General features: G+C 47.0%; 3 protein-coding genes across 3 annotated transcripts; 1 reads left to right on the top strand and 2 right to left on the bottom strand.

The window, feature by feature from the left end:
- Positions 1 to 300: 300 nt before the first annotated feature.
- On the bottom strand, positions 301 to 1,773 carry TIMM8B (translocase of inner mitochondrial membrane 8 homolog B). Its single transcript, XM_026709211.2, has 2 exons — positions 1,642 to 1,773; positions 301 to 890 (listed from the first exon to the last, which is right to left on the bottom strand). The coding sequence occupies exons 1-2, from the start codon at positions 1,729 to 1,731 to the stop codon at positions 723 to 725; spliced, it is 258 nt and encodes an 85-aa protein (XP_026564996.1). The 5' UTR covers positions 1,732 to 1,773; the 3' UTR covers positions 301 to 722.
- Positions 1,743 to 8,518, top strand: SDHD (succinate dehydrogenase complex subunit D). Its single transcript, XM_026709209.2, has 4 exons — positions 1,743 to 1,873; positions 3,010 to 3,132; positions 5,087 to 5,231; positions 7,911 to 8,518. The coding sequence occupies exons 1-4, from the start codon at positions 1,819 to 1,821 to the stop codon at positions 8,074 to 8,076; spliced, it is 489 nt and encodes a 162-aa protein (XP_026564994.1). The 5' UTR covers positions 1,743 to 1,818; the 3' UTR covers positions 8,077 to 8,518.
- Positions 8,519 to 10,437: 1,919 nt separating this feature from the next.
- On the bottom strand, positions 10,438 to 16,797 carry LOC113441947 (uncharacterized). The gene is made up of 5 exons (XM_087939227.1): positions 16,029 to 16,797; positions 15,522 to 15,613; positions 13,444 to 13,583; positions 12,397 to 12,539; positions 10,438 to 11,030 (listed from the first exon to the last, which is right to left on the bottom strand). The coding sequence occupies exons 1-5, from the start codon at positions 16,524 to 16,526 to the stop codon at positions 10,794 to 10,796; spliced, it is 1,110 nt and encodes a 369-aa protein (XP_087795353.1). The 5' UTR covers positions 16,527 to 16,797; the 3' UTR covers positions 10,438 to 10,793.
- Between the last annotated feature and the right edge of the window lie 1,673 nt (positions 16,798 to 18,470).

The following is an 18,470-nucleotide window of genomic DNA, read 5'->3' on the forward strand; positions in this document are numbered from 1 at the left end:
GGCCGCCTTTGACTGCATTTCTGATTTGTGGGAGCAAAGGTTCTTGGGTTACACTTGAAGTGTGTCTGGCATAGAAAAAGACAAATCTAAGCGGATAAGAAATTCCACAGAGAGGCAAAGTTGGATTATTTTTTTCTATTTTTACTTTTCCAAAAGAGAGCATTTGGCTTGCTACTCTGAGTGAAAACAGCAGGTTCCTCTGTGCAGCTTTCTAGGCCAAAGTGCTGTTGTCTAGTCTGTTGTGTGGATTTAGTTTGTGTGGTTAGTTGATGGTGCATTGTGCAAAGCCAGACAACCAGATTTATTGAAGAAACCATTTTTCATTTAATGATGGATATTTTGTACAAACACCGCCGTATTTGGATAAAATAAATGTTTGATTGATCTCCCAGTAAAGGAGAATAAATTACATTTTTCTCGTACAGATATTAACGGCAGCTTCGGATCCAGCCAAATTGCTCTATGCACAGCATTACTGGACGGAATCTTTACACCCCCTTGTGAAGAAACGGAACTATTGCACTCCTTTAATTGGAAAAGTGAGCATGTTTAACACCATCTGGGTGCCTTCACTCCTATTCTCCTGCCCGGGCAGGAAAGTAGCGCAGCGCCGTCACAGTGAGTCCACTTTTGCTGATTGAGTCGGGCATTTCCTCCACCAAGCCCCCTTCCTTGGCCGCCTTTGGAAGGGCCCCCACCCCAGAGCTTGCTGGGGGCCCTGGTCAGTGGCCGCCCTTCTGCATGAGCTGTGCAAAGCGGTTGGTGACGGACAAGGTGGTGTCGATGAAGCGGTTGACGCAGTTGGCCAGGCAGGTCTCTGTCCGGGAGTCGAGCTTGGAGCCGGGCTTGTCCACGCACTTCTCCCAGCAGGCCTCCATGAAGGTGTGGACCTGGAAGGGGGGAGCCAAGCAAGGGGGGGCTCAGCCCCCAAGCCCTCCTGTCTTCCCACCCTTCCTCAAGCCCCCCCCAAGTTTGCCTGCCCGCTCCAGTCGTCGTGACCCCTCCCCCATTCTGGCCCCAGTCTCCTTCCCGTTCTCCCATTCTAGCCCCCCATACCCGCCTGCCCCTCCCCTATTCTGCCCCCCCATATTGCTCCCCCAGGCCCTCCTGCCCCTCCCCACCCTGGCCCCAGTCTCCCCCTCTCCCTTTCTAGCCCCCCATACCTGCCTGCCCCTCCCCTATTCTGCCCCCCAGGCCCTCCTGCTCCTCCCCTTTCTGGCCCCAGTCTCCTTCCCCCTCTCCCATTCTAGCCCCCCATACCCGCCTGCCCTCCCCCATATTGCCCCCCAGGCCCTCCTGCCCCTCCCCCATTCTGGCCCCAGTCTCCTTCCCCTCTCCCATTCTAGCCCCCCATACCCGCCTGCCCCTCCCCCATATTGCCCCCCAGGCCCTCCTGCCCCTCCCCATTCTGGCCCCAGTCTCCTTCCCCTCTCCCATTCTAGCCCCCCATACCCGCCTGCCCCTCCCCCATATTGCCCCCCAGGACCTCTTGCCCCTCCCCGTTCTTGTCCCCCCCAGGCCTCCTGTCCCTTCCCCTCCTGCTCCCCTCCCCTTCTGGGCCTCCCTCCCGCCCCAGGGAGGAGAAACGGGAGAAGGGTCTCTCTGCCGGCCGGCCCCTCCTCCTCCTCCTCCCCGGCGCACCTGGGCCGTGAGGCGCGCCCGCTGCTCCTCGGCCGCCACCATCCGCTGCAGCTCCGCCACCTCGGCCTCTTGGCCCAGCTCGGCCGCCATGAGGAGAAGAGGCGAAGAGCCCTCGGCCGGAAGTCCCGCCTCCTCGGCCTCCGCTTCCGGCCGGTGCCCTTGCGCGGCGGGGGCAAGATGGCGGCGGCGCTGCGGCTGTGGCGGGCCGGGCTGGGCGGCCGTCCGGCGTCCGGTGAGTGGGGGATTCGCCCGAGGCCTCCTTTCCGAGGGAGTCCGCACGGGGCCCGGACTCCCGGTCGGAAGGGCCCCCTGGGTCGCCGCTGCCTTTGCCCGCTTCCCTTCCTTCGCGGCTGTCCTCCCGGCTGGGAAGCGCAGCGTCGCCCTTGAGCGGAGACACGCGTCCGGCGGCACGTGTGAATGGCTGCACGGGCCTTCCCCGTTTTAAATTTAAGCCCCGCTCCCCCGGGGAAGCCTCTGAAACCCTTGGCAGGCGCCTTGCCTTGCCCAAAGTGGGGAGGATGGACGTAGGGATGGGCGGGAGCGCTGGGACACCCGGGGGATTCGCCCTCGGTGCAGAAGCTCTCAGGGCGGACACAACAGCCCAGCGGATGGGCGTCACGCATCCTCAGTCATACCCGCAATCTTTAACCGCATAAGATAACGGGAGATAAATCAGAAGGTGCCAATAGGAGAAGACAGCAGGAAAGAATGCCAGGAATCTGCCGGAAGTTTCTCTCGTGTGTGTAGACAGACAGACAGACAGACACACAGACACAGGGAATCCATAGGGTGGGGGCAGAGAGAGACCACCTTGGCAAACAAAATCTTAGGTGCACTTTCCCATCAATTAACAATGTGTGAAGAGGCCTACTCTGTGGGGTTGCAATGCTCCCAGCATCACTAAAAAACTGGAATTTGATGGATAGCGCTGTAGAGAACAACTAGACACAAGGAGAGTTTTTTCCTCGAAAGTCACCATCGCTCTGCTAAACAAAGGATTCCCTCAACACTGTCCAACTATTTACAAAGTCTGCCCTGCTATTACTATTAATCTACTCATCACTCCTTATCACCCATCCCTTCCCACTTGTGACTGTATGACTAACTGTGTCTCTTGTATCCTTATGATTTATATTGACTTTCCTAGTATGATTTGATTGCTTATTGTACCCTTTGACTATTATTAAGTGATGATTCTTGACGAATGTATCTTTTCTTTTATGTACACTGAGAGCATTGGCACCAAAGCCAAATTCCTTGTGTGTCCATTGTGATTGTGTGTTTTCATAATGTGTAATAGGCATTAGTGGGATCTGGAGATCAAAATGGCCTTATTTACAAAATGAGATACCTCTGTTCTGCTTGCAGTTGTCTTGCACAAGTATCTCTTGGCTAGACCAGTGGCTGCCTTGTTTAGACCAATTGAGGACTTTCATCATCGTCGTCATCATCATCAGATGCGCAAATTTCACACATCTCCCAGGAGTTTGGGTAAGGTCTGGGTTTGGGTAGTTCCTTTTCGTGCGTGTCATGCTTAGTCTCATGATTCGTTGACGCCTGTCTCAGAGGGTGGGAAAAGAAAGAGGAACTTTCTAAAACAACGTCATTGTTCTTTTCTGAACAATTTCCCTGAAGGTTATGGATTCCAATCAATTCAATGAAAAAAAAAATATCACAATTTCCCATTCTTTGCGGCAAAAAGAAGTTATGCTCGTGTCTCTTCTGTTTGAGTCATGGCTGCATTCAATTGAACAATTGAATTCAAAATTGGTTTTGCTGCTTGGGATATTACAAGGTTGTAACGAGGTTGTAAATATGTGCAATGCTCTCCCTCTCTTGTGATGTAATTGTTTAATGATTGGACAAGCAACGCTATAGTTTGTCCAATTCTCGATTACTCTGGGTGGCTCATAGCAGTCAAAGTACAATAAAACCAATAAAGGATTAAAGAAAGATAAAAGTGGTCCATGCAAATGAAGTTTTACTCTCGCCTGCAAAAGGCTGGGTTCAAGAACCCGGCCTTTGTGTGTTTTCGAGCCAAGAGGAGAGCGGGAGCCATTTAGATCTTGGGGGAAGGAAGCTTGTGCCAGAGATTTAAACCAGAGGCCTTTTGTCCAGCAGTGCTAAGCAAGGTGCCTTGGCTCACAGTATCGATTCTCAGAAATCTCAAACGTTACTTTCTTTTACTGTAAAGAAATTTTTAAAAAGCAAGTTTCTACTCCCCATGACCGTGGAAATAGGTTTGGACCCCTACAGGAAAAGGCTTTGATATTCAGAAGGCCACGTTTCTTTGGAAGGCTGCCCGCTGCCCTTTCCTGAGCTCCAGTTGAGGTCCTTTGCCAAAACGCTCTAGAGCAGAGATCTCCAACCTCGGCCACTTTAAGACTTATGGACTTCAACTCCCGCAAGTCTTTTTTTTTTTTTGCAATATTTTTTTTTATTTTTATATTTTTAAAACATCTCTTTCAGTGAACAATGTTTTTACACTTCAATACAAACATGACCTTAGTATATATTTATGCTTCACATTCAATTCTATATCATATCATTACTTCCGTCTTCCCATAAATTTTCTCCAATATTCTTGTTTTCTTTACACTTATTAAATCCATTTATATCTTAACTTAATTCCTCTTTCTTTAAATATTCTCACGTCTTGTTTTATAGTCTAATATGCTTATTTTTTTTCTAAATTCATTATACCATTATGCTTTTATCTACCATTTGCAATTTTGTCGCGTACTTCTTCAGTAAGTTTCATCTTAAATCTAATAATTCCAAAAGTTTCCCCCTTTAATTACCAATTAGAGCATACCACCCCTTTGTCTTATACATTCCTCAATTTGTTCCCCTTTAATCCACAATCAAAATTTATCATAAAATAATCACTTTATAATTATCACATTCTGGTTTAATAACAATAATCTCCTAACTACTATATCATTCACATACATACATACATACATACATATATATATATATATATATATATATATATATATATATATATTTTAAGCTGGATCCCACAAGTCTTAAAAGCGGCCAAGGTTAGAGACCCCTGCTCTAGAGGGTCCCTCTTTTGCTTGTTCGTTGATGTTTCTGCCAGCTACCCACAAGCCCAAACAAGATACAGGTTGTCCTCAAGTTACAACAGGTTGCTTAGCAACCTTTGAAAGTTACGACCAATGACCCAGATTTGAAGTTCTGACAGTCTGGCATGTTTCTTTTTGGGGTCCATTTTGAAAGTCGGGTGGGGTGGGGGAATGGAACTTCTTGATTTGCTGCATAAAATTATCCTCAAATTTATTTGATGCGGTTCAAGACGCACCCTGAGCAGCTTACCACAAGGTAAAATGCATCCCTTTCCTCTCCATCCTTTGAGCGCTGCTCCTAGCTCTCAAAGCAAGCCGTTGCTCGGGCATTAAAACGCTGCCTCTGCCTGCAGCTGGTTCAAAGGCCGCCTCTCTCCATTGGACCAGTGAGCGAGCAGTCAGCATCCTCCTGCTTGGACTCCTGCCAGCAGCCTATCTGTATCCTGGAGCAGCTGTGGATTACTCCCTGGCAGCAACCCTCACACTCCATGGGCACTGGTAAGTCCGCCCCACCCAAATTTGGAAGGGGGGGGGAAACCCCTTTAAAAAAGTAGTGGATAAGACTGGAAAGATCGCTTTTGTTCCCACTTCTGTTTAACCAAACTTCAGTAAGACAAACACATTTTTGTCTGGGGTTGTAATTATTTTCCCTTCTGCCCTACGAAACAATTCTGCTTGGTACCGTCTCGTGGCAATCAGGAAATGCTGTGCTTGAGGAATTTGGGGGTGTCCTCCTCCTTTGGGTAAAGGTGTGTGTGTGTGTGTAAGGGGGAGGAAAAATCTCTGTCGGGCAGCCTCTTTCGGGTCCCCCCTTCAGGCTGCTCCCTGCCCAACGAGCAAGAATTTAGGCCTTGGAAAGAGGAGTTGTTAGGAGAAAAACCTTGCAGGCCAGCCCTTCCCCAGGAGGGTTATTGAACTAACATTCTGTCCTGTGCTAAGTGGGTTCCTGGAAAGGGTCATGTCCTTTTTTGTGGCTGGCAAGAAAGTTTTTGCGCTTCTTGGGAAGTGAGAAAATCACTCCGTTGGATTGTTGCCATGTTTTGAAGCCTGGCCTTACCAAAAAGTGGGTTAAAGGCTTCAAAAACAAGTGGTTTTATGTTTCTGCTTTCCTTCCTCGTGGGTTTCCCTCCCTTGTTTTGGGAAAGCTCTTCTTTCTTTTACAAAAGTAGTTCCCACCCTTGAGAAATCTTTTCTCCCCGCCCAGAAAAATAAAGTTTTTTTTCCTCTTTGGCTCCCTTCGATCATTTTAATTTCCTTGTTTGTGACCCGCATTGGAAGAGGGGCTTTTGGTGTCTTCCTGCCAGGCTGTTCATCTGAGGACTTGGAGGCAGATGGTGTCTTGCGGGCCAACAGGATTTGACCCCCACGGGAGGCTCAGGGCAGCCAGCCCAACCACAAACTGCTTACTCCGAGCATTTCTAACATTCATGTGGAATCTGGCTGCCTGTAGTGAAAAGAGACTTGAGCTTTGCTGGCTGGGGAACTCTCGGAGTTGAAGTCCTGCAGGCTTAAAGTTGCTAAGGTTGGAGACCCCCGTCCTAAAGGAGAACCAAGACAATGTTGGGCTCCATTTTCTAACTCTCATCCTGTCCCCTCCCTCAGTCATTTTCTAGAGGTTAAACGTGACTGGTTTGTCCAATATCCCACATAGGACTTAAGCTTCTAGTCCCCGGTCTTCCTCCTTGTGGCACTTCTCAGCATTCTTTCTACTTCTGCCTGAATCCTCTTTACAGAGCAAACGAACAAAAGAGGGCACAATCCCCGGATTTAAGGACGGTCCCCTCCTGTGATTTAGAAATGCAATCCCAAATGACCTTCTTGTAGATGCCTCGCACAGCTCCCTGGATTTCTGTGCCACTTGCATAATTTCCTTCCCATTCTCGGATGACTGGCACTTACATGTCCTCATTGTTTATATTCATACCGTCTGTTCTTATAGCAGGGAAAATCCCAGCTTTTTTTCAACAAAGGGTTTTTTCCCTGTCCTTAAACTAATTATTTGATATATTTTGGTATTTCCAATCATATAAGTTTATTGGCTGCCCAACAGTCTTGTTCCCCGCTTCAGTGTAACTTTTGCGTGTTGTTTGTTTGTTAAGCCACCTGGGTGACTTTGGGCCAGTTCTAAACCCACCCGCTCACCTCAGCCGACCCACCTGACAGGGTTGTTGTTGGTACTTAGAGGAGAATCCCTCCTCTCCCATCACCATTCAGGCCCTGTAAAAATGCTGAACTCTCAAAGCCCCAAAACAACTCCCTTAATTGAGAAAATAGAATTAGAATAGAATAGAATAGAATAGAATAGAATAGAATAGAATAGAATAACAGAGTTGGAAGGGACCCTGGGGGTCTTCTAGTCCAACCCCTGCTTAGGCAGGAAACCCTATACTACTTCAGACAAATGGTTATCCAATCTCTTTTTAAAATCTTCCAGTGTTGGAGCATTCACAACTTCTGGAGGCAAGTTGTTCCACTGATTAATTGTTCTCACTGTCAGGAAATTCCTCCTTAGTTCTAAGTTGCTTCTCTCCTTGATTAGTTTCCATCCATTATTCCTTGTCCTGCCTTCAGGTGCTTTGGAGAATAGCTTGACTCCCTCTTCTTTGGGGCAGCCCCTCAAATATTGGAATGCTGCTATCATGTCACTCCTAGTCCTTCTTTTCATAAACTAGACATACCCAATTCCAGCAGCCATTCCTTACACGTTTTAGCTGCCAGCCCCCTAATCCTTTTGGTTGCTCTTCTCTGCACTCTTTCTAGAGTCTCAACGTCCTTTTTTTTAAGATCATGGCGACCAAAACTGGATGCAGGATTCCAAGTGTGGCCTTACCAAGCCGTTATAATGGATCAGATAGGGCTGAGTTGGGTGGAAATTGGGGTGCGGCCACATCTGGAGGGCATCAGGCCTCCCTGGAGTTGAGTTAAAGCTTCTGAGAAGTTGTGAACTTTTCAGCCCTCCGTTGAAGGAGTAGGCCAAAATCAAATGAAACAACCTTTGGGGAAGTGGGAATACATTCTTCCACATTGTGGTTTCTCGCGGACGGCTGAGTAATCAGCAAAGCGACTGAGCTAAGCCCATTCTAGCTCGACTCAGTCCAGCTTGAAAAGCTTTGGGAGGATTTGAAAAGTGTGTCCTTCAGCCAGCTTCCTGTTTTTCTTTCTCTCCCTTCCCTGCAGGGGCCTGGGGCAACTTATAACTGACTATGTCCACGGAAAGACCTCCATTAAACTGGCCAACGCTGGCCACTTCCTGCTTTCGGCGGTCACCTTTGCCGGCCTCTGCTACTTCAACTACCACGACGTGGGCATCTGCAGGGCGGTGGCGATGCTGTGGAGCCTCTGATGCCCGCCCACAAGAGTCCAGCAGCCGTTCACCGCTGCCTCTGCTGCTTTACGTTATTAACTGAGTCTTTGGGGGGGGGTGAGAACAACCGAGTGCGTGCCCTGCATGCAGCAGGACGGCTGGTGGGAAGCGCCCGTGGCCATGTCCACGGCTGTTGCCATTCAGAAGATCTCTCGCAAAGGCGAGAAGGAGACCCGAACCAAGCGAGAATCAGGGGAAAGCATCCGGGCAAAAGCTTTGTTATTAGGTTGGGAGCTTCTGCAGATGGGACACCCCCACCCCACCCCCAAGACCGCAGGCTGAGCTCAGCATCATTTCACGTTGATATCCCGTCTCGAGTTTCTGGCTGTCTTGTTGCAATGAATGACAGTGTGTACATGGCATCTTGCACAATGCAAAAGGGGAATCTAAACTCTGTACAATAAAGGATTTTTGGAACCCACAGATGTGTGTGAGTCTGAAATCCATTCCGTTGCCTCTGGAGGCGTCAGGTTTTGTGGGGCAGATTTAAGAGCTGCACTTCATTTGGATGATTGAGGAGAGTTGAGGAGGGGGAAAGTACACCCTTCATTTAAATGTCTCACATTGTTAAAAAAAAAAAAAAAGGTTTTGGATATATTTATACCCTGGCCTCTCAAACCAACAGAATGATGAAAAAAAAAAAAGCCTTGATACAAGTTTAAAACTCATTAAAAAAATAGACCACTGGGAGGTTTGGAAAAACCACCCTGTTTACGCACGGACTTGCAGACGTTAAAACCAAGAATGAAAGTTCCTCTTAAAAAAAATCTGATTGTGGTTTAAGTGGAGCATTACAGCTCATTCTGATCCCTTATCAGCGTGAAGGTAAAACGTCTGAAACACAAATCATGTATGCATTTGGGTCACAGAGTTGCCTCTTGCCCAAAGCCAGTCCAGCTTCTGCGCCTCCTTCATGAGGTTGAATTTAGCATAGGCCGGGTACCCGATGACTGATACGGAGCTTAGAAACGATGCCTTTTCCATCGTAAGATCTAGAAACTTGCTTTAGAAATAAAACAGATTTCCAGAATCTGCCAATATGGTTATCCTAAGGTTCACCCTTCTCTTTTCTCTTGTGTTCTCTGATTTCTCCCACCCAAAATTGGTTTGGCTTTTTTGACACCGAGATTGCAACTGGATTGTCTTTTTGCTACAGGCCAGAAAAAAATCTCAATCTTCGTTTAGAAAGAGATTGTGATTTTGACCTTGGCCGTTAGATCTTGGCCTTTCAAGGGAAAAAACCCCCTCTCTTGTCTTTTGGTACCCTTCCTTTGTGTGGAGTGAAGGGTCAGATGGTGGAATGTATGTACAGAGGAGGCTCTGGGGATCAGAGGAAGTGGAGATAGGACCCAGGTATGGATGGAATGGGCATGAGAGTGAGGAATATGAATTCTGAGAAAGCGTTTTCTCTCGTCTTCATTTCTGTGCCTTAAGCAGCCTGGCTCCTTCCTGTCCCTCTCTACAGAAGGAGGGGGAGTTGGGGGTGCTGTCTCACACAAAGATTTAAAACTTTTTACTTTTCTCTGCGGAAGGAGGGGGGTCGCCGAGGGGGGAGCTACCTTGAGCTGCTCTGCAATAGGAAAGGAGTTGGAACCGCACATTCTTAGCGAGGCAGAAATCAGCACCTTAAACCACTAGCCAGGATATTAGGGGCAAGAATAGTTGCTCCACAAACCACATAGCTGACACAGGAAACTAGGACGCTTTGCAAGAGACCCGTGACCTGGGGTGAAACACAGGTGATGCGATATTTAGCTATATAGGGGGCTGAGATCTAAATAACCAATCAATATTAACTGTTATGCATGCACTATTACGGGAAGGGCAAAGGGCCGAATGCGACCACCCCTTGACTATAAAAATTGCTGCAAGATTCTCATCAGGGCCCCTGGTTAGCTTTTGAGCCAGGGTCTTTATATCTTGGTACCAAAATAAAAGCATAATTTTGTACACTTTTGTGTCCGATGACTTTTTGGCTTCGACATCAAGCAAAAGCCCAGTTTTGGGGACAACAGGAGTGATTTTCTGATTGCAATATGGGAGTTTCCCTGCATTTTGAAATGTATTTATAAATAGTGGGCTAAAAGAACATATCATTTGAATAGAGGAAAAAATACAGTTATTAATAAACTTATGCACAGCTAGAATCGGTTATCAAGATGATATATCCAGGATAGTTTTTTAAACAATGGGAAACCTAAACTTTCCAAATCATAGATCTGTGCCAGTGGACAAACTTCTTCGGACCATAATTTCTGTAGCTAAAAGCAGTTGCTAAATGAGTTGCACCCTGTTTTATGACCTACAAAAATACTTGCAAGAAATAACAAAACTTTTGGATTGATTTTTTTAGTTATTATTAAAAATATAACATCTCAATTTAAAAAAAGACTCAGCCTAGATAAAGTTTGAAATGCTGACATTCCATTAGATTTGTCTTGCATTTTTTGTTTGGCTATTGTCTAGTTTTTTAATTTCTTTTTTGGTAATTGATTGAGATTCCTTGCAAAGCCGTGGATATCTGGGTGGCTTTTCTAGTGCAATTATTTATCCCACCCAATTTTAGATACTGTTAATTAGACAAATCCACGGATCAGTTTTCCAAATATTTAGCAGGGAAAGTGAGCAATTGTATAATATGTTCTAGAGGCTAAATCAACCATTCCTTTACACTACATTTTACTTGGGTTTCCTTGTCAGAGGAGCGTAGCGTGGTGGAGCTTGGTGGATTCATCCACTTCATCTGCTGGTTCTACCTTCTTGACCACCAGGACGGTCTCAGAGCTACCTTTGACACTCTCAAAGGCCAGGAAATAGCCACGTTCCAGAGCAGATTCGAACTTGTAAAATTGCCGGCTGCCACCCGAAAACCGTGTTTTGATAAAGATGATGTTGCTGGTGTCTCCTTCGATGTTTTTGGGAATTGTCCCTTCCTGAAATGGAGACCAAACAACCCTGAAAGGGATCCCCAGGAAGAGGCACTTACTAGAAAGACCCCTAGCCCCCTAGGACGTCCCACCCACCCGCCCCTTGTGAAAGGTCTCAAAGAGAGCCCAGGATTGAGCTAAAGAGCTGACTGGCTGCTGTAGTTGTTCAATGAGAGAGAAGCTGCTTTCTATTTAAATCAATTCTGCACTTTTGTTAATTTAGTTTTGTTCTAAAAGGTGCTTTGTTCAAAAGGCAACTAGACTTTGTTTTTTCTTGAAGAAGTTTCACTTCTCATCCAAGAAACTTCAGTTCAGTTCTGAAGAAGCTTCTTGGATGAGAAGTGAAACGTCTTCACGGGGAAACGAAGTCCAGCTGCCTTTTGAGAAAGCACCTTTGGGACAAGGTCATGACCTGGATGACTGAGAATCTCAATAGACGTTTAATTTAGCTTTGTTTTAAACCACATCCACGCAACCAATTTGGGCCTCTTATATTCCTAGTGGGTGGACGGACAATTAATTCGGAGGAACTAGAACAGTGACCCATCAGCCAGTATCCACTAAGCAAGATTTCCACTTTATTTGCAGAAATTGTTTGGTTAGAGTAATCCAGAATTCACCCGGTGCATGATCCGAACTCTTAACCGTAATGAATATGAACTATAGTTTGGCACTACCTCTGAGTCAGTCTTAATAAACATGATAAGAACGTCCTTATATAAGATTAAAGTCTATTTAATTCTTTTTAAACTCAGGTTTTGCAGATGCATCCAAGCTATCTGAGAACTTTTTAAGAACTGGCTATCTTAAGAAACACAGTCCTCTCTCTCTTTCTTTGCTGTAACCAAGGCTAGCAGTGAAATTATAGTCAGGCTATAATCTTCCTTTCTTTTTTTTTTGCATTCTGGACAAAGGAGATTATCAATGTTGCAATTCAGAAAAGATAAATACGCTGTTTTAAACAGTTAACGGGGTGTCATGAAGGTGTTTCTGAATAATTTCTGTACAGATAGTCCTCAACTCAAAACAGTTCATTTAGTGACCATTTGAAGTTAATGGCACTAAAAAAAGTGACTTATGGTCACTTTTTTTCACACTTACGACTGATCATGGGACAAAATGTATTTAACGAATGCCTTGCTTCGCAACAGAAATTTTGGGCTCAATTGTGATACCGTAGTAAGCCGAGGACACCCTGTATAGCTGTAGCGTTTTTATTTTTAAAACAATTTATAGCAAGGACTGTAGCCAGCCTCGGGAAGCAAAGTCAGCAATAATTATACCATCCAGATAAGGAACATCTAAGATAACAATAAACAATGAAAACCAGTCAATTAGCCTCTCAGCCCAACTCCAATTAACAGTAGCGTACCTTAAAATTCACCCTCATTTTGCTTTCCTTTTTCTCCACACACATGTGGTAAATCTGGTTGTTAAATTCCACTGTGAAGGCCACACACAGTCCCTTTGGCTTGGTGTCTTGGTAACTGTGGATGTCAAATCTGATTCCTGATACTGCAGGTAAGAGAGCAAGATGTTAGAACAGAATAGAATGGAATGGAAATGTAAATAAAATAGAATAATAACTTTATTGTCACTTTGAATGTACACTGATCGGCATACATTGAAATGAAATTTTGTTGCATTTCAGCTCTCAAAGAGTCTCCACCTCCAATATACACTACATAAACATGACAAAATAAGTAAATAAATAAATATAAAATTATACATGTACCCACATATATTATGTGACACAGAGAAACAACACAGTCTAGTTTGGATGTATATATATGTACATGGCGAAAAATATAAATCTTGCGAGTTTTCCAGACGGATGGCACAAGGGAACAAAAGCTGTTCCAGAATCTGGTAGTCCTGCTAGAAATAGAAAGGTTGGATTTCTTCTTGTGAGGGTCTAGCAGTAGATAAAATAACCTCAAACTTGGCTATCGCTTTTTCCTGTGGTTGTCTGTAAGGAAGGTTTCTTCCAAAATTACTCAGTGCACGCATCAGGCAATCTTAAAAGCTCAGTGCAGTTTTTTTAAAAAAATCATTTGACTAGAGGGCTTGTTAAGACTTGCCATAAATGATCAGAAAATGACTGGAAGAAGGCAACCCATAAAATTTCAAAAAATTTTGTGGCTCATTTCGATATTAGGAATTGCCTTGACAATCTATGAGAAAACAGGTTTCACTCAGGAACCCTGCCTGTTCCAGTAATATAGTCTTATGATGCATAAAAAAATAATTTCCTAATATAATTCTTTATCCCCATCTGATTCTCAGTCCTGATTGCAACCTGCTTCTCCTCTTCTCCAAGTTCTTTTCCTGGGGCATGAAACAGGAGAAAAACAATGAAAATAGAGTGAGACCCTTTTAATTTGTTCAGACATTCGGAGGTGCAAAACCACTACTGTACCGTTCCTAATTTCCTGGTCTGTTCTGCGTTCAAATACCGCAGGGAAATCTTCGTCAATTGGGCGTGCTATGAGGATGTGATTATTAGGACTTCTGAAGACTTGGGCAGGTTCACATTTTCCTGACATTCTCCAGCTGTCTGTTTCTAAAACTTAGAAGAAGATGATAAATCTGATGTCAGAACAGGGAGCACATTATCTCTTCTAGAATGTATCTGAACACTATTTTTTTAAAAAAATATAAATATATACTGTATATAGCAATAACACTTAGACTTATATACAGTTTCACAGTGCTTTACAGTCCGCTCTAAGCAGTTTACAGAGTTAGCATCTTTCCCCCAATATGTAATGTATATTAATAGATAATAGATAATCAGAGTTGGAAGGGACCTTGTAGGTCATCTAGTCCAACCCCCTGCCCAAGCAGGAGACCCTACACCATTTCTGACAAACGGCAGTCCAATCTCTTCTTGAAAGTCTCAAGTGATGAAGCTCCCACAACTTCTGAAGGCAATTTCTGTTCCATTGGTTGATTGTTCTCACTGTCAGAAAATTCCTCCTTGTTTCCAGGTTAAATCTCTCCTTGTTCAGTATCCATTATTCCTTGTCTGACCTTCAGGTGTTTTGGAGAATAGCTTGACTCCCTCCTCCTCTCTGGGGCAGCCCCTCAAATATTGGAAGACTGCTATCCTGTCTCCCCTGATCCTTCTCTTCACTAGACTAGTCAAGCCCAGTTCCTGCAACCGTTCATTGTATGTTTTAGCCTCCAGTCCCCTAATCATCCTGGTTGCTCTTCTCTGCACTCTGCACAGTCTCAAGAGTATAACACACACATACACACACCGTAACTTCTTTCTTTATCTTTGAAAAGAATCATATTTTAAATAGGAAAAAATGCAGAGAAGAAATCAAATATCTTATATCACCAAATTAAATCATAATTTGGTGACCTTATACATTTCAATGAGTCTGTAATTTTTTATAGTGAAGCAATTAAAAATGGAGAAAGGTCTTTGCAGTTCATGAAATTAACTTAAAGATCCCCCATTCAGTAAAGCCATAATAGAAGCAAGCATGTAAAGTAAATATATTGTTTGGATGTACAGATTGGGCACAGAGTCCCATTCGGCTTTTTGGCCTGTTTCTAATAGTTTCTCTTGATTTTTAAGCAGCCGTTTACATCCAGTCTTTGACGTCATATTAAATCCAGAATGAATTTTAATTCAATCCTGACAATTCACTGATTTGCTTTCTTTTGTTCTCCTCGCTGTATGAATAATCCATATTAATAAATAATCCACACTATAATCACATTGCACCCTGATGTTAAGGTTGATTAGTAAAACGTGTGATTCTCCCCAATGAATAATTACAAAATTGCAGATAAAAGCTGATGGGGGGGCGGAACGGCTGCGCACATTTTGTCGTTTCATTATGGAGTTGATACTATGATACATGCTATGATATGTCTGCAAACTTGGCCACTTTAAGACTTGTAGACTTCAACTCTTGGCTGGGGAATTCTGGGAATTGAAGCCCGCAAGTCTTAAAATGGCCCCATTTGCAGATACCCCCTGCTACAGTGCTAACCTTATGAAATAGCCATTAGAAAGAAAAGTGGCACATTTTTTTTTTTTAAAGCCAGCGTTTCAGGTTCAGAGAGGCGTTTGCACTGCTTACCTTGTGCTTTGTTTCAGCAGCAGCAGCAGCAGCAGGCAAGAGGGAGAGAAAGAAAATATGATAATCATTATCTAAATCCAGGCAGAGGATCATCCTGCCCTCCCATTCTCTGCTGCCGGGAATAAAATGGGGTCCGCAGCTGTAGGCTTCCTTCCTTCCTTCCTTCCTCAGTGCCGGCGGCTCTGGCTCTAGAGAAATTCCCCGGCTGGAGCTGGGAGAGTTGCAAAGAGCCTCACCCTGCAGGCGGGAATTCTTTTGTGGCTGCAGACTGTGGTGCCCGCAGGCAGAGCTTCCTCATGGCAGGGCAGGAGCAAGCCCTGGGCTCAGCGGGGAAATCCCCCCACCCCCCCACCCCCATCCAAGGGGGGAAAGAGAGCAGCCAGGTGGCCTGTTGGAGGCCCCCCAAGAATTACCTTGGAAATAGAGGTTGCCACCTTGGTCCAAAATCACCGGCAGCATCTGGATCATATCGCTGCCCATCTTTGCTCTCTGGGGAAGAAGGAGGAGATCTTAAGGACTTCGTCTTATTTGATGGATTCGCTCAATGGGAATTGAATAGGTTTTATTTGGCGCCTGGGCGGCGAGGAGGAGGAGGAGGAGGCGGCGGCGGCGAGGGGCAGAAGCCCAGAGCTTCCTGCTGGCCATCTCCAGGCGTGGCACCCTGGCATGCCGCGCTCCAGCTCCTCCCGCCTGCCCAGGGGATGCTGGCAAACCGGTTCTCCGGGTAGGGCTGGGATGCTTCCCGCGCTCGCCGCTCGCCCCCTCGCCGGGCAGCGGGGCAGAGCTGGGAGGAGGGCTCGGGCTGCCCGGGGGTCCCCCGCTGCCTGCCCGGGGATGGGATGGGTGGGCGCCGCCGCAGCCCTCCGCCCCGCGGCCCCTCCGCTTCCCCGGCCGAGGAACCCACCTGCCTGCGCGGCGTCCGGAGCTGGGAGTGCGGGCGGGGAGCGGCGGAGACGGCCGGGAAGCGCGGGCGCCCCGCCTCTGCCCGTCCCCCTGGCCCCGAAGGGCGACCCGCCCAGGGCTTTCCCCGAGGGCGAGGACGGGGACCGCGACGCGGCCGCTCCTTTCCCACGCCCGGCCCGGGATGCTGGCTTGGCTGGGGCGCAGAGCTCCGCGGGGAGAGACGGCGCTCGGCTCGGCGGAGACGGGCAGCGCCCAGAGTCCTTTCTGCAGCCCCGGGAAACACCCCCCGCCCCGAATAAGCGCGGGGAGAAGGGGGGGAGGGGGCCAGCCCTGTCCGAAAATCAGCCGGGGGGAGGGAGGAGGAGGAGGAAGAGCGAGGGCTCAGCTCCTGCAAGAAGAAGAAGAAGAAGAAGAAGAAGATGGGGGCGAGCCGAGCTGGACCCCCAGCGCTGCCCCGGCCCCGGGCTCTGGCAGGACCCAGGCTGACAGGTGCATCCATGCCCCGAGGGAGGCGAGGGTGGGGCGGGGACGCAGCAGAGAAAGCCAGGAAAACCCAGCCCGCCCCCCCCCCCCAGGAGTGCCTTGCGAGGGAAGCCGTGCCGGGGAAGGCGCTTCCTCCTGGTTGGGCTAGTAGTTCCTCCACCTGGGAGGGAGGGAGGGAGGGAGGTGTGTGTGGGTGTGTGTGTGTGTGGAAACCAAGGGGTCGAGGCGGAGGGGCGCGCACTCCAGGATGGCGGGGTGGGGGTGCTGGTTGCTCCTTCCTTGACAGGGGGGAGGGGGGGAGAAGGGAAGCGGGTGGGGCTGGGCCGACCCCCCCCCCCAGTGGCATCTTTAAGACCCGTGGGCCTCCCGGGATCGGCCCGGCCAACCTGGGGGCTTGGGGGCTTCTGGGGTTTGAAGTCCACAGGTCTTAAAGTTGCTCTACCGAGTCCAAAGGAGGAATTGGCAGGAAGGGAGGGAAGGCTGTGATGGGCAGGTTTCCCCTCCAGGGGGAAGACTTGCACCCCGAATCAGAGGGCTGTACCTTTAGAAGACACACACACACACCACACACACACACACACACACACACACACACACACACCTGCCTTAAGTTCAGTATAGGGGAGTAACGGCTTGCCTGGGATGGGACGTTTATTTCCTTTAAGGTAACACTTGAGTTTCTATTTGTGGGAAGTCTTGGGTGTCCCTTAGAAAACAGCTTTGCCCATCTGAATGTACAGATGGATCAGAGCAGAGCCTGCTTAAAGCCCCCGGCGCGCACTACGCTTTCTAAATTTGGTGGCAGAAAATGTGCAAGTAAATAACCCACCCCCCAAAAAAGAGAGTTTGGAATGGCACAGATTCCCTCTCTGAGGGACCCCAAGGGAGAAAGCACTGTTCTGCCCACAAAGGCGCCTGTCTGTTTCATTCCTGCAAACGCCACCTTCTCCAGGAATGCAAGGACCCCATCGTCCTACCTAGCCTTTCTTAAATACCTGGTTCTGGATTTAGACCCCATACTTTATTTTACAGCCTGCTCAAACTCTTTTTTTTTTCTCCTGACTCTCTGGTTGAGTAATATCAGTGGAATCGTACTAGGTTGTTTTGCTTTAAAGTATTGTGACACTTGAACCTATTTTGACTTCTGTATTTTGTGATTTCCCATTCTTCTGACACATTTCTTTCCGGCAGGGTTGCTTTGCCTCTTTTCCTGAATGCAGGGTGGTGCGGCTGACCCTCTACCACTAGGGTCCTTGTGAAATAATTTGGAAAACTCTTCTAGATCTTTCCTTGCCCCATAAGCCTCTTAAAGACCACTTGGGCTGGTGGCAGGGAGGTTAATAAACTGTTATGGGTCCCAGGGGCCGGTAACAGCTACTCACAGCTTGCTGCCTTGGCAAAACGGGACCAGGAGCCCTTGGTAGTGCCTGAGTAGAGGTCTTCTTTTGAGTGGAGATCTGGGGGGAGGGAAGAGGTGTGGAGCAGGGCTGAAACGCCTTGGTGTACCCAACTGGTTGCCCTCCAAGGAAGATCTCCATCTCCCTATAGACCTTGGGTTCTCATTAGAGTTTCAGGCCTGATTCGTAGCATTTTAAGAAAGGCAATAAGAACATTTTAGCATGGCATCCGTGCCTCCTTTGTAACTTTAGAAAACTGAACTTTGGGCTGAATCTTTTCCATTCAACCAAAGCCGTTTTCCTTTGACGTCCAAAAAAATCCCCCCAGCCTTTTCAGCGATCAGATCTTAGGGTGGAAATTCTGATGTCCTTAGATTGCAAGCATTGAAGAAACAAACCCAGAGAGGGAAAGGAAGAGAGGCAACATATTTATAGCATGTCTGTCCTTTTGCGTACAAACCATGTCAAGGTCTTCTATTATTTGGTGTGTGGCTTTCTGACACATCGCAAAAAGACTCAATGTGAAACCTTCCAACTCTGGGATTTTAAAAGACTTGTTTGGT

Source organism: Pseudonaja textilis, chromosome 9 (assembly GCF_049901715.1).
Source record: "Pseudonaja textilis isolate UNSWEBS1 chromosome 9, rPseTex1.2, whole genome shotgun sequence".
NCBI lineage: Eukaryota > Metazoa > Chordata > Lepidosauria > Squamata > Elapidae > Pseudonaja > Pseudonaja textilis.

What these genes read in the sequence shown, in the direction of transcription:
- TIMM8B (XM_026709211.2), bottom strand. Translation starts at nt 1,731, where the DNA reads ATGGCGGCCGAGCTGGGCCAAGAGGCCGAGGTGGCGGAGCTGCAGCGG. An exon ending in GGGCGCGCCTCACGGCCCAG is followed by an intron (nt 891 to 1,641) that starts GTGCGCCGGGGA and finishes CCCCCCTTCCAG; the next exon opens with GTCCACACCTTCATGGAGGC.
- SDHD (XM_026709209.2), top strand. Translation starts at nt 1,819, where the DNA reads ATGGCGGCGGCGCTGCGGCTGTGGCGGGCCGGGCTGGGCGGCCGTCCG. An exon ending in GGGCGGCCGTCCGGCGTCCG is followed by an intron (nt 1,874 to 3,009) that starts GTGAGTGGGGGA and finishes TTCTGCTTGCAG; the next exon opens with TTGTCTTGCACAAGTATCTC. An exon ending in CACATCTCCCAGGAGTTTGG is followed by an intron (nt 3,133 to 5,086) that starts GTAAGGTCTGGG and finishes CTCTGCCTGCAG; the next exon opens with CTGGTTCAAAGGCCGCCTCT.
- LOC113441947 (XM_087939227.1), bottom strand. Translation starts at nt 16,526, where the DNA reads ATGGATGCACCTGTCAGCCTGGGTCCTGCCAGAGCCCGGGGCCGGGGC. An exon ending in TCCGGACGCCGCGCAGGCAG is followed by an intron (nt 15,614 to 16,028) that starts GTGGGTTCCTCG and finishes CTTCTTCCCCAG; the next exon opens with AGAGCAAAGATGGGCAGCGA. An exon ending in AGACCAGGAAATTAGGAACG is followed by an intron (nt 12,540 to 13,443) that starts GTACAGTAGTGG and finishes TCTTACCTGCAG; the next exon opens with TATCAGGAATCAGATTTGAC.